Raw genomic sequence first — 14,412 nt, forward strand, 5'->3', positions numbered from 1 at the left:
ATGAAGTAAGTTTATTAGAAGCAGCTTGTGTGTGTGTGTGTGTGTGTGTGTGTGTGTGTGTGTGTGTGTGTGTGTGTGTGTGTGTGTGTGTGTGTGTGTGTGTGTAATTGGGAACAGGGCAGGGCAGGGGGCTCTGGTATGCACATGTGTGTGCCAGCTTCGGTGTCTGACATACTGGGGGGTCCTTACTTTTTTGTAAAGGGCCCACTCAACTCTGCACACACACACACACACACACACACACACACACACACACTTATGTCAGCGAGCAGAGCGGCTGTGGCTAAGGCCTGGAGACAGCGAGACTGTGGCTAGCTCCTAATAGTTCTGCAAAGGATCATGGGACACCGCTCTGACCAGCCGGGTCCAGTAACAAAGCACGCCGGGTCAAATCTTGTCGGCGTGCGGAGGACCAACAGTCATTTTTGCCAGCGGGATGAGCTGGAATGAATTTTGGACCAGAAAGTGGAAACAAAACTCTGAATGTCTCTGGTTGGAGCTCGTGGAGAATAAACATCCCGATCCAACTGAAATAATTCTCTTTGTGTCGTAATTTGTTGGAAAATATTGTTGTTGTTGTTACAAAGAAATGCAAAGTCTTTGCGCGATTCAGCCGCAGGTGGTGATGTCTCAGGTTGTGCAGCTCTCACAACAAAATGTAATGTTCTACATCTGTAGGGAGAACTCTGCTCTACTATAGAACATCATTCACAGCATCACTTTGTGTGCGTGTGTGCATTTAGTTTTATTTAACTACAATCTATTCTTAGTAACTTAGTTTTACTTTGTATGTATTTACATTAAACTATTTCTATATGTTTTCATTTTCATTTCATATTCATTTACAGTGTTTTACATGGCTACGCATTAATTTGTAGTTCTAATTGTCATTTTCTGATCATATTGAATGTCTATAGTTGTTGTATTCGTTTTCTGATCAGATAAAATACAAAGCATAAAAAAACAAAATGCAGCGTTCAAGTGGAGAACACAGCTTCAGTCCGATCACAAGATTTCACAACAGTCAGGGGGGGCTACAATTCAATATGACAATTCAGCCATTAAAAGTCTCTGCACTGCAGGGATGGTGGTGAAATCAGGTTCAACTGTTTTTCCAAACATGCCTTTTTTAAAATAAATGTGTTTTTGCTACTTTCCACAAACCCTGAATGCACCAAAAAGGAAAAAGTTTTCTAATAGCTCCTGGATACAGTCAGACAGCACTAACAGCGACGCCACGTTACCAGATGATAAATCACTCGGCTGATTTTATTTTCATTTATCGTTAAATTGCAGAACACAAACGTAGAGAGACCCTGGAGGATCAATACTTTTTGTATTTTCACCTGTAAAATGTCCCACATACTACATACAGTGTAACTTGGTCATAAACCATCCAAATTTCAGGTATCTGCATCAGAAAGTTGATTTAATCATATTCTGAAAACTCAGATAAAATCTAAAGTGTATGCAGCTTTTGAGTGGAGAACACAGCTACAGTCCAATCATAAGATTTCACAACAGTCAGGGGGGCTACAATTCAATATGACAATTCAGCCATTAAAAGTCTCTGCACTGCAGGGATGGTGGTGAAATCAGGTTCAACTGTTTTTCCAAACATGCCTTTTTTTAATAAATGTGTTTTTGCTGCTTTCTACAAACCCTGAATGCACCAAAAAGAAAAAAGTTTTCTAATAGCTCCTGGATACAGTCAGACAGCACTAACAGCGACGCCACGTTACCAGATGATAAATCACTCGGCTGATTTTATTTTCATTTATCGTTAAATTGCAGAACACAAACGTAGAGAGACCCTGGAGGATCAATACTTTTTGTATTTTCACCTGTAAAATGTCCCACATACTACATACAGTGTAACTTGGTCATAAACCATCCAAATTTCAGGTATCTGCATCAGAAAGTTGATTTAATCATATTCTGAAAACTCAGATAAAATCTAAAGTGTATGCAGCTTTTGAGTGGAGAACACAGCTACAGTCCAATCATAAGATTTCACAACAGTCAGGGGGGCTACAATTCAATATGACAATTCAGCCAGTAAAAGTCTCTGCACTGCAGGGATGGTGGTGAAATCAGGTTCAACTGTTTTTCCAAACATGCCTTTTTTTAATAAATGTGTTTTTGCTGCTTTCTACAAACCCTGAATGCACCAAAAAGAAAAAAAAAAAGTTTTCTAATAGCTCCTGGATTCAGTCAGACAACACTAACAGCGACGCCACGCTACCAGATGATATTTAGTCATCATTAAATTTTGCATAACACAAATGTAGAGAGCCCCTGAAAGGTCAATACTTTTTGTATTCTAATTATTTTTACCTGTAAAATGTCCCACTTACTGCATACAGTGTACTTTGGTCAAACACCAGCCACATTAAAGGCAACAGTACCAAAACACTGTTTATAATATATAATCATATAAAAGAAAGAATATCTGCTATCTATTATTGGATTTTTTAAAATCTCAATGATGAATATTGATACTAAAGAAATCCTGTATCAGTCTGTTCTGCTTTGCCTCCTTATAATCCCAAAAGCAAACATTTTCTAGTATTTCAGTTAAATGTATTTAAAATGTGTATAATTTACTTGTGGACATTTCAGTCACTGTAAGGATTGACGTGTACATGTGCACCTTCTTCTGTGAGCTTTTTGTTTTATTTTGTTCTGTTTTGTCGTCTCTATTTGTCTATTTCTTTATACCGTGTTGTGGAAAAAGAAAAAAAAAAAACAAATGAAGTGTTTTTCTTCCAAGTGTTCCTGATCTACAACAAGTTACTTAGTGTACTGCTGTCATATTACTTCACCAGGTTTTTTTTATGTTGCTTTGTTCTTTGCTGAAAAGCTGATAAATACCAGTTGACAGTTTGACTGATGCTTTAAAGATTTGACAGGCAGCTCTCGGACCGATGACTCACATCATCGTCAGGTTCGAGACATGAAGTCTGCAGCTCTGAGCGCTAACAGGGACTCGATCAGAAAGTCTTCACGCGTGACCAGCGTCTCACCTCGTCATCTTTGTACCAGGACAGGGACTCGGCGGTGAGGACAAACCAGTACTCCTTGGCTCCTCCCTTCATGATGCCGATGTTGTTGATGGTCAGCCAGCCCTTCCTGATCACCTGAGACAGACGCACACACACAGGCAGAAAGGAAAAGGGATGATGAATAACACACAGCAGGCAAAATTAACACTGTACTAGTCAGCTTGTGTATGTGACACACACACATAGGTACCTACACTAACACGTACGTGGCAGCACAGTAAAATGTAATGTCACTGCTTCTAGTGGAAATAAGAAGCAACTGCCACAAAACAACATCAGGATGACGCTCACCTACATGACTGAACACATTCCTCCTCACACTCTTTTTTTTCTCTTCTCCGCTTTACATTCTTACATTCTCTCCACCGTACAGACACTACACACACACACAGTACGTCACATGGTGTGTTATTTACCTTGTACCGATCGTTAACTCCTCTCTCCGGCTGAATGAGAATGTGGAGAGAAGGTTACAAAGCTACGCCAACGCCAGGGCATTTAGTAAGAAGGCCAAATACACAAGGTGGGTCAAGTACCAGCACATTACAGCTGGCTGCTGGGACGGCAGCGAGGGGGGGGGCAGCAAGCAGGGTGGGGGCCGGGGGGAGTCAGGGGGAGGCTACAACAAGAGTGGCCCATGTCAAACCTTTAGGAGGCCATGCAGTGAAATGCAGCAGACCGACTGTTTCATACTGTATGTGCTTTTTGAGAAAAAAGAAGGGCTGAACTGATCAAAATCCAGTCCAAATATTTTACATTTCTTAAATTCTATCTATATATTTATATCTATATCTATAAGATTAGAACTATAGACTTAAACAGAGTAAAATAACTATCTGTATTGCTCAAAATTAAAAAGAGTGAGGCCTGCACACTGACACCAAATCATGGATTTATGTGAGTAGAAAACATTTCGATTGTTTGGATAAGGAAAAAAAGAAATACTTGATGACGACCTGAAAATAATCCTGATGATGCTCCTTGTACCGAAACGTTGTCATTGAATCTTTGATTGCAAGCGCAGAAGAAAGCGTGCAGGAGTCTATTTGCTTTGTGTTGTCGACCCGCAGTCAAAAGAAACTTAGCTGCCACCTATTTTGATAACTGATTAATCCTTTCAGTAATTTGAAGAAGCTGAAATCAACAAATGTTTGACATTTGTGCTTGAAAAATGACTGAAACAATTAATCAATTATCAAAATAGTTGCTACTCTTTTTTTTCTGTGCTAAAAAGTCACTGATCCTTCCAGTAGTAATTAGTTTTATATATCCCCGTCTCATTTAGAATATGCATTTGGCATCATTAAGCCACTGATGATCCAGCAGGACTTGAGAGATTAAATAAAAAGCAAAGCATCTTTCCATCAGTCCATAAATCTTTGTTTTAAGGGGTCCTACAGTTTTCAGTATGGAGGTCAGCCGGTTGTTTAATGAGGAGAACAGAAGCTGTGGGGCCAGCTACATCCATCTGTAAACAGGAAGTGAAGATCACCGCTTTGTTTATAATGTGCACCGACCTCTGACCCCATCCTGGGTGGTTGTTATGACTACCGACAACTACAGAGGTGACATATATCTGGAGGTCTTCATTTCCCCGAGCCTTCTGGTACTTTGGGTGAACCGGGGGGGCTGAAGGGAAGATGTGCAGATAAAAATGTTTTCTCTTTTCCCTTTCTTTGATCTCGCTCTTTTCTCCTTTTTTTTGCGATGCAATTCAAGCACACACGAGTGACTTTCTCTTTATCTAGTTCAGACCGCTGCTGGAGGGCGTCTCTCCGCTGCCAGAGCAAACTGGCCTCGGTGTTGGAGTCTCCAAACCGAGCCTTTCAACAAGACTGAAAGATGCCCGTGACAAGAAAATTACATAACAGGGGAAGCGAGTCTTGATTGAGCTCTATTATGATCTCTCTATGAGCGTGTGCATGAGTGTGTGTGCGCCTGCAGGGAGAACACAGCTGAAAAAGAGAGGAAAGGGACGCAGCCAAGCATTCCTCATCATGACAGCCACCTGCCCATCTACTGGAAGTTAGTATGAAGCTCAATCCAAACACACACATTCATACACACACACACACACACACACACACACACACTCATGAATCCGCTATCTAGCACACACAAAAGACAAGTGTGAACATATATAGACACACGTATTCTGACATATGCACAGCCTAAAACATGAGCACATATGCATTAATAAAGCCCACCTGCAGACATGCACAGAATCACACACGCATACACTCACACTCCAAACGCACACACACACTCGCACACACACTACTCACCATGATCTCATCCTGAAGCAGAAAAGCCACAGAGAGGAAGAGAACACAGCAAGAAGAGAAACGAGACACAGCAAAGAGAGAAATCACTCAAAGGAAGCAAGAGGAAAAGATAAAATACGTAACACGGAAAGATTTTTAAAAAATACACAAACACCAAGAGCTGAAGAGAATAAGATTAAAGAGTAAGACTGCAGTAAAATGTGGGAAAAAATAGAGGAGGATCATGCTTTCAGAGCGCAAAAAAAGAGTGTAAATCATGCAATATCTGTGTTTATTTTATCTTCACTGTGTAGTTATTGATCTGATGTTGTGGCGTATTTACAGCAGTCAGTTACTGCAGGTTTTGATTGTCAGTTATTTAGCATGCACTTAAAAAAGTGCCAAATTTAACAGACGTTTTGTGCAAAGTCATGAAAAAGGGCATCATGTTCAGTAATTCCAGTGCAGAAAAATGGTTGGACATTATGTGGAGCAAATGAAGCGACAGGCTTTATTTGCTTGGGTGTAGAGATGTGTACACATACAGGTGTGATGGATTCTGCGCATTCTCCTACAATTTTTCATCTTAATTCATCTTAAATCTTAAAAGAAAATGCATAAGAAACAAGAAAAAGTTTGATGGTTATGCAGATCTCTAATCCAATAAAATGAGAATTTCAAAAAAAGAAAGGAATTGGATTGTGAATGTGACTATTTTTGAAAACATCTGATTTGTTTTGCATTTCATTTACACCGGTGCACTTTTTTAAAGGAAAAAATCCGTCAGATGTATCACACAGTTGTGTCTCGCTGTGTGTATCTTGGCACAGTTTGAGATCCACATGGAGGTTTAAAATTTCAAACAATTTTCTGTGATTAAATTGGGGATTTCAAGGATTGTGCAAACCTCGCAGAGATATTTAGAGTGTTTTCTATTTGGTATTAATATTATGATCGTCGTTATTAAGGCCAGAAACTGCTGGGAACCTCCAACGGTTCATCTTGATAAAACTGAGGTCTGATATTTTGCAGCAGACCTCAGACTGTGCTGACGTCACCGTGACTTTCCCCCCAAAAAAACAACTTGTTTCAAGATTCGACAACTGTTGTCCATTAGTGTACAACATGGAAGGGGCTGCATTGTGTAGGGTATGGACTGTTGCCAGGGTAACAAGATACTGTATAGCTGTGCTACATTTAGCGTGGGCAAAACAGAGAGCTGAGTGCTAACAGAATAAAGCCTGGAGGAAAGACTGTATGAGGTTCAGATGTCATGTAGGCGGCCAGCAGATGAAACGCTCTGGATGAGTTCAGTCTGGAGTCAAGTTCCTGTGGCTTAAAGTGAGGTGACTCAGTACTATAACCTGTAAAATGTAGCATAACCTGTCAGACACAAGTGAGACAGTCTACTCTGGACATAAGTGTGGTCCAAGTACCTGGTTGCCAGCTGTCTTCTTCTTGTTCATTTGGTTGATCCTCTGCTGAGCGCTGCACAACAAAACACATCGGTAAGCACATCACTCGATTTTGACCTCAAACTGCACAGAACTAAACCTTTTTCTTTTCCTGCATCGTTTCAGTATGTTCATGTGTGCATCTTCCAACTGTGTCAACATGTTGACTGCATTTGAAGACATCATACATCTGTACTGTATGAGCTCTATAATGGAGGAAAATAAACATGAACTCACTTGGCAAATCCAATGAAGTCCTCATGGTTGGTGTTCATGTAGGACAACTCGATTTCTATCAACAGCAGCACCTAAACAGAGAGACCATTTATTGATTATACTTCCTTAGCGATGCCTTCTTGTGAATTTAGATTCATTGTGTGTGCTGACCTGACATTCAAACCTGAATGATATGTCAGCTTCAACTACCAAAATGAATGTTGTTTTTTTCCCAAAGCTGAAGTTAGACGCAACTACTGGAGCAGCCGAACTGCGCAGGTTTTTCTAGACTTCCTTGACATTATAAGTAAGTGTAAAAGTATAAAATTGTAAATTCATGCTCATACTGCAGGGAGCAGCAATGATTATCCGCAGCTTGTTAACTTTGCCGGATTCATCGATACCACTATATGCAGAACAGGACCTATAGACATGCATCCGAGAGATGTCAGAGCGAGGAGGCTGCATATATACATACATGCATGTACATATAGTCAGGCGCCCTGCGCAGTTAGGGGTTCAATGACTTGCTCAAGGGCACCTCAACAGTCCCTAGGAGGTGAACTGGCACCTCTCCAGCTACCGGTTCACACTACAGACTGAGGTACTGCCACCCCAAATCAATGTCCCATCTAGAACATGACTGGTTACACAACATGAGTTAATACTCCTTTAACACTGAAGGCTGCTGTGCCACAAGCAGGCAGAGAAAGAAAAGACAAGATTAATCCAAGAACTTAACAGCAAACGTTTAACAAACCCGCAGTAAATAAATCATGTTTGAAAAAGAAGAAGCGAACACTTCCTAACCCCACTTTCATCAAGTCCGACCCCCGCAGACGAACACATTTGCAGACTGGAGCAGCTCTGTGGACCGAGCAGAGCTGTATCTCGAAGATAAGCCAGCAGATATTTTTTCCGGAGTTGCAAACACTCAGCAATCTAATAATCTGTATCTAAGACGACCAACATGCCAGGTTTCCCAGTTACTGAAAATAAAACTGACTCAAAACACCTGAGTAATGAACTTTCTTGCAGTGGAAACACTACACATTATAATTAACTATAACAAGGTAATAAAGTTTATTTATGACACACTGATTTTCATTTTGATGCAAATGTATATCAGTTACAAATATCAGTTACTGGTTTCCTTAATTACTAGAATCTGTGCTGGTATTGATTGTGAAAAAACATAGTGTTCAACCTCTAGAAAGTGTGTAAAAATTAGTAAAATATAAGCTTATTTTATACAAACCAACCCTCCTCTGCAGTGTGTCAGTCATTTTTTTTGTGTTACCTGGCCTTTAGTGCGGCTTTCTCGATCCCTGATGTGCTGAGTGACGATTCTCTCCATCTCCTCTCTCAACATGGGATACTGAGCCAGCTGTGAACACAGAACAGGTAGTATGTAGGTAGTAAAAAAAACAAACACACATACACACACACACACTCTCAAATCTACATACAAGCTTCAGTAAACCACCACATTACTCATCTCACTGAACCACCACACACAGTTCCACCAACACAACAAAATACGTTACAGAAACATAATTAAACAGGTTTTGAGGATTTAATCCCAGACTGTGCTCTAGTCTCCGCACACCCCGGCCAACGGGTGGATTTGAGTGGATTTTATGTGCAAAGTGTGTATTTGTTGCCAATATGGAACAAACGCAGGAGAGTAGTGCAAAGTCTGTGATATTACCACACAAACACAGAATAAACAATGTTCCTGGCAGAAAAGATTCTTTTTCCCAGCACACTGTGGGTCTTTTTCCATGAGCTCATTGCAAACCCACGAACGCAGACATTGGTGGGCCTCCAATGTGACACAAACACATTTGGAGAAGTGTGAGGAAAAAAGAAGAAAAATCAAAACCAAAATCACAGCGCAAGAAAGAAAAATATACGCTGTTTTCTTGCAAGTTACAATGCATCTTTCATGTCTGTCAGATGGTTTGGTGAGCGAGTGGATGTCAACACTCTTTCTGGTTCCCAAGTCGATTTACTGCTTCCTGGGTTTCGTCCAATTACAAAGCAGGGAACATCCATAAAGAACAGACGCTTTATAATAATGGGACACACTGTTGAGATGAATGCCCGTCTAATTACTGGCATTAAAACTGTCAGTGTGTAAGTATGTGTCACATTGTTCTTCGCTGACAGTATTGCAAACAGGATCGAAAGGCGTTATTGTCCAGTCACATTTGAGCAGGCGTGACCAGGCCCAGCAGGTGTTGAAACAGTGCGCAGGGGGCTGCAGAAAGAGCCAGATCTTTTTAAATTGCTTTTCCCAAAAATGAAAACACGAGAGCAAAAGTTTAAACTGTGAGTTTGTCTGCTCTAACTTAAAGCTGCAAATGTTACACCTTTAGTAATAACCTACCATTACTTTAAAGCGGAGTCTTTCATTGGCTAACTACATTGTTTTGTTGGATTACAGGTTAGAAAATGTTGCAGACAGGAACTTCCACTGCATGGAGGGCAGTGCTGGACGCCACTATATCAGATCTTATCAAAAAATAAAATAAAAGAGTAACATTAGCGGCTGTCTCCCGCTGTACTTTTGTGACATCTATTTGTATTGTATCATGACATCAGACTACAGATAAAAATTAGCTTCTCAGCTCTCTCTCTCAGCTCTAAATAAATAAAATAACCCACCTTTACAATGCAAGAACAATTTTGTATTTAAAAAGAGTTGGATTGAAACATTAAAAAGAAAGCTGGAGTCAGATTTGTCAGCACTGAGTTAGCTTGCTAGGACGACAACTGACAAAAACAACAGATGTTTTCGACAGACATTTTCAACTTGGTGAGCATAGATAACAGCCTTAATTATTAACAGTGTCTCATTGTCCCACGATTAGTTTATTGACCTGATGAGAAGTACTTTATGGTTTTCACATTTTGGTGAATTCGCTCAAATCTGACAAAATTGTGAAAACCATGAAAACGAAACATTTTCAAACAAAACCAGTGAACTGTGGATGTATTCAAGGTTCAAGCAAACTGAAAGCAACACAATTCGTGGTTCTGGAAAGGTGCATTGTAACTTGAAGACAGTGTAAGGCCGTCAAAATCTGATGAAGGGTTCGGTGTCTTAAAATCCGACACAGAAACACAAAACTTACAGTGGAGATATTTGGGATTTTTTTTTTTTTTTTACAATCAAGGCAGCAGGCAGAGGCACAAATTGATTCAGACTGACATGCAATGCTGAGGAGCAGGGAAGGAGGGATGGGAGAGGGTGATGGAGGAAGACTTCAAACTGACCCCTTTGTGGATTTTCCCAAACACTGTATATTATAATACAGTATCTTTAAATACAGTATGTCTCTGAAAGTGAAATCAAGATAAAAGTGTGACAGAGAAGAGAAATCCAAAGGAGGTCACGCTCTCTTTTTTCTTTTTTTGCTTTGTGAGGAAGCAGCCGGTTCAAAGGGTTAAGAGGACGACAGGATGGAGAGGACGAAAGAGAAATAAAAAGAGAAATAAAGAGATATTCGAAGTACGTTGATTAGTCAGTGAGTGGAACTACACAATCAGTCACCATACTGACAAAGACAGAAAAAAAAAAGACTTTAAATCAAAAGATTTTTAGACATAATGAGGTCAGATATGAAAGAAAATTATCTAACATGCAGGTTAAGAGGCAACAATTTGTTAAATTGTCAATATAAAGCCAATAATTGACAGAAGACAAATGACAAAGAAGGTTTAATTAAAATGTAGGTTATATGGTTAGACTAGTAAGATCTGGAGTAAGGATAGACCGATATCTGCTGGCTCAAATAACAAACTTTTGAGGATATATATGCTTTTATCTGCAAATTTTATCTACAGTATTTTGAATTATAATTTTTTTCCCCACAAATATCCAGAGTGGACATTTATTATGAGTTAGTTTACATAAATATATTAATTTTGATACACTGAATGTATGCAGGGTGAGGCTTTCTAGCAACGCTAGCGGCTAATGACTCAATTGTTTTTAATGTTGGTTGATCAACCCACCACTTTAATCCAGGCTGAAGTATACTGATTTTGGTGAAGGTTATTGTTTGAGGTTTTAAGTAAATTGTCAAAATTGTATTTGTCCAACACTTTGGTTTTTGCCCAAGTACCTTTAAAACTGAGGACATTTTCATCTACCTTAGCTGTACATTTTGCTTAGCACTAATAAGCAAATGTTAGCATGCTAACATGCTAAAGTAAGATGGTGAAGATCATAATTATACCTGCAAAAATTCTGCCATCGTGTTCATGAGAAGAGTGAACGCCTTGCTCTGGTAGTATTCACAGGAGTTGTGATGAGATTACTGATGTTTTCAGAAATGGCGGGAAAGTTATTTTTCTGGTGGAGGCTATCTATGCCTAATTTTTGTTTATACTTTTTAGATGTAGCCTTTAGCTAACATTAGCTTAAGATCTTGTGCACTGTTTTAAAAAGAGTTGCTGGACATAAAGAGTAAACCTAAAATTTGTCATGGAGGATTAAATTAGATTTGTCTCTTTATGCAAACAGTTGTCTGGCTTAGGATGCATATTAATGCTTTAATAAAATTTACATTTCATTGTTAAACAGCACATAATTTTCTGTAAGTGTAAATCAACAAAACCATGCAGCTGTACATTAACGTAACATAATTTTCCCAATTGCAAAGGATTTTTTCAAAAGAAATCACATAATCTTAAATATATAAATGGCACTTTTTATAAGAACTCCATAAGGATGCAAGGCAGCCTTGTTTTTTCACTCATTATTCTCCTGACATCAACACCGAAGGAATAAAATTCCCAGCCATCGGTCTACCCCTACCTGTGCGATTAACAGAGATAGTGAAAGTGGCTTTGTTCTCTGTGGCATTTTACCTTTTGACTACACTTTTGAATGGTGGAGGTGAGTTCGCTCACTACCATATCTATACACTTCAGTGTGGGCTCCTTCAGCTTTTGGATCTGCTTTTTCACTATGGCCTCAAAGGCCAGGTCAGGGGTGAACAGCCCCGTCCTGTAGGGATAGGCAGGCGGCACGGGAGAGAGGAGTAAAATTAAAAAAAAAAAAAGAAGACAAAAAAGATGGCGAAAGAGGAGATGTGAAAGCACCAAATGAAGACATAAAGGAACAGGCAGACAGAGAAAATTGAGGGTGTGAGACAAATAAAAACAAAAGGAGTGAAAACAGATGGCGAGGGAAACAGATGAAGGAGGTAAAAATTGGAGATGGAACAGAAGAAACGACAGATTGAAGAGAAAAAAGACAAGGAGAGGTGCGGAGGTTGGGGGGGATAAACAGCACAGAAGGAAGAAAATGCAAGTGAGACATTTGGTTTCCCCTGAAGCCATTCTTAAACAGGACAGAGCTGGAGTCTCTCTCTATCAATGAAGAACAATAAAGATAAAGAACGGAGAGAAAAGATGAGAGAAAGAGGAAGAAATAGAGAGAGATCCCAGCCTGCACAACTCCACCAGCCAATAAGTCCAAGCAACGCACCGCAAGACCGCAGCTGTGCACCCCGACGTCCAGCCAAAACACCCTGATCCCTCCTGGTGTTGACCCTTTCTCCACCCATCCCTCCTTCTCCTCTGACTTCCAGAGGGAGTGTAATCATAACATTTATGATCCCACGGCCTGCAGGTTGTTTCAGTCCAACCGCTGTTCAAATTGTTTGGTCACAGTGGATCAATTTGGACACAGACTACTGATCTTTCTTTTGGCCACACTCACGGGGCCTCTGCAGCCGACGCTGCGGCCCCTGAGGCCTGTTTTAAAGCAGTAAAACATGATCGTCGTGGCTCCTGTCTGCTGCAGGTGCACAGCTTCAGTCTCGCACACAAGGAGGTCTGGACGCTGAGGTCATCCAATATGGCTGCCACATATTCTCTAAATATGCCTTTGCACACAAACAAAGGTGGAAAGAGTCTTTTACTCAAGGTTCTTGAAAGACTTGAGGAAGAAACTATTTGAGTAAATGTACAGACCAATTCCAAATCCATCAAAAGTGGTGATTATCTTTAGTTTACAACAAAGCTAGGCTCAGAGTCTGCCTCAAGAGGGGCGAGAGGTTCAAAGAAAACTTCAACTGCGTCATAATTCCACACTAAATACCAGCTCTCAGTTGTGCACCATGGAGCACCATCAGCTGTAGACTGAAGGTGCACCACAGAGCAAAACGTCTTTTCTGCAGGAGGGACAACTGCAAAACTGGACACTGAGAACAATAACATCAATATTAAGTGCAGTATTACTTTTTTCAGCACCATGTGCATGCACCACAACTGCTCCTCTATTTTAGTTTACTTATTTTGCTTAACCTCTCTTACTTTTATTGTTATTCTATTAGGCACTGTTTAAGCATTTACTCCTTCAGCACTTCAAGTTTATTTCTCTATTGTTTTTATTCTTATGTTACTGTAATTTTTGGGCAATCTCTTGCACAATAATTTCCTCCAGGATTTATAAAGTTCTATCTTATCTGTCTCTCTTATAGATACACTATATGTGCAAAGAAAATATCATAATAACAAGAGAATATCTTACACCAACTGGATTGCAATTTCTGCAAAAAAGATAACATCTTATTCAAAGACGTTAATAACTCATGTGAACAGATGTTAACATGCAAAAGATACTCACTTGAAGCAAAAGAAAACTGGTGCAAGCTTCCCAGCTTGGTACATATGGCAATTTGGCAGAAGGTCTTTTAATCAAAGTCATAAACTCGAGTTCTGAGCTGAGACTGCTGTGACATTTAAACTTTTACAGGCAACCATATTTTGATGACAGCTCAGCCTCCACACTGGTTTTCTTCAGCACAGCTTTCTACCACGGCCAGCCTGTCCAGCCAAACCCGTCCAAAGCGGTACAGTAGGCAGGCAGGCAGGCAGGCAGGTATACCGCAGCCCACCACGCCGCTCCAGGTGTCCCCTCGCTGTCCAGAAAACAGCGAGGGCTGGAGAGAGCCAGGCGGTTACAGTAACAGGGAGTGAACAGCATAGGGACTTTGCAGATGAGGGTTGAAAATAAAAAGAGGTGCTAGCCACCGTTTACTTTTAATTTTTTTACCTTCTTGGTACACTGCCTAACCGTATTGACTAGCTCAGAAATGACCATGTCCACACATTTGGTGCAAGGCTCTTTAATCTTCCCAATCTGCCTTTTCACAATGGTCTCAAAGGCCATGTCCGGGGTGAAGAGGCCAGTTCTGCCCGACAGAGAGAGAACCAGCCACAGGGCCAAAAAAAAAAAGAGAAGGATGGAGGAGAGAAAAAAAGGAGGGAGGAGGGTTGGGTAAAGAGAAGAGTGTTAATTGTAAAGAATTACGCTCCATTTCTGAGCTTTTCCCACAAACATAAACAGACACAAACAGAGAGAGGGCAGAGAGAATGGAGCCATAAAAACAG

The 14,412-nt window shown here is 40.3% G+C and overlaps 1 protein-coding gene across 2 annotated transcripts in view; it reads right to left on the reverse strand.

Moving 5' to 3' along the window:
• Positions 1-14,412, reverse strand: part of dnm1a (dynamin 1a) — a 73,468-nt gene that overhangs the window by 33,832 nt on the left and 25,224 nt on the right. The window contains exons 10-16 of one of the 2 annotated variants that reach the window (XM_084745635.1): positions 14,075-14,213; positions 8,300-8,386; positions 7,021-7,091; positions 6,766-6,817; positions 5,351-5,362; positions 3,482-3,511; positions 3,027-3,140 (exon numbers count right to left, since the gene is read on the reverse strand). In XM_084745635.1, coding sequence (XP_084601761.1) covers positions 3,027-3,140; positions 3,482-3,511; positions 5,351-5,362; positions 6,766-6,817; positions 7,021-7,091; positions 8,300-8,386; positions 14,075-14,213 — 505 coding nt within the window. The remainder of the gene's footprint in view (positions 1-3,026; positions 3,141-3,481; positions 3,512-5,350; positions 5,363-6,765; positions 6,818-7,020; positions 7,092-8,299; positions 8,387-14,074; positions 14,214-14,412) is intronic. The other variant, XM_084745636.1, reaches the window with a different exon arrangement.

The sequence above is a fragment of the Lutjanus erythropterus genome, chromosome 20 (genome assembly GCF_056507025.1).
Source record: "Lutjanus erythropterus isolate fLutEry1 chromosome 20, fLutEry1.hap2, whole genome shotgun sequence".
NCBI lineage: Eukaryota > Metazoa > Chordata > Actinopteri > Lutjaniformes > Lutjanidae > Lutjanus > Lutjanus erythropterus.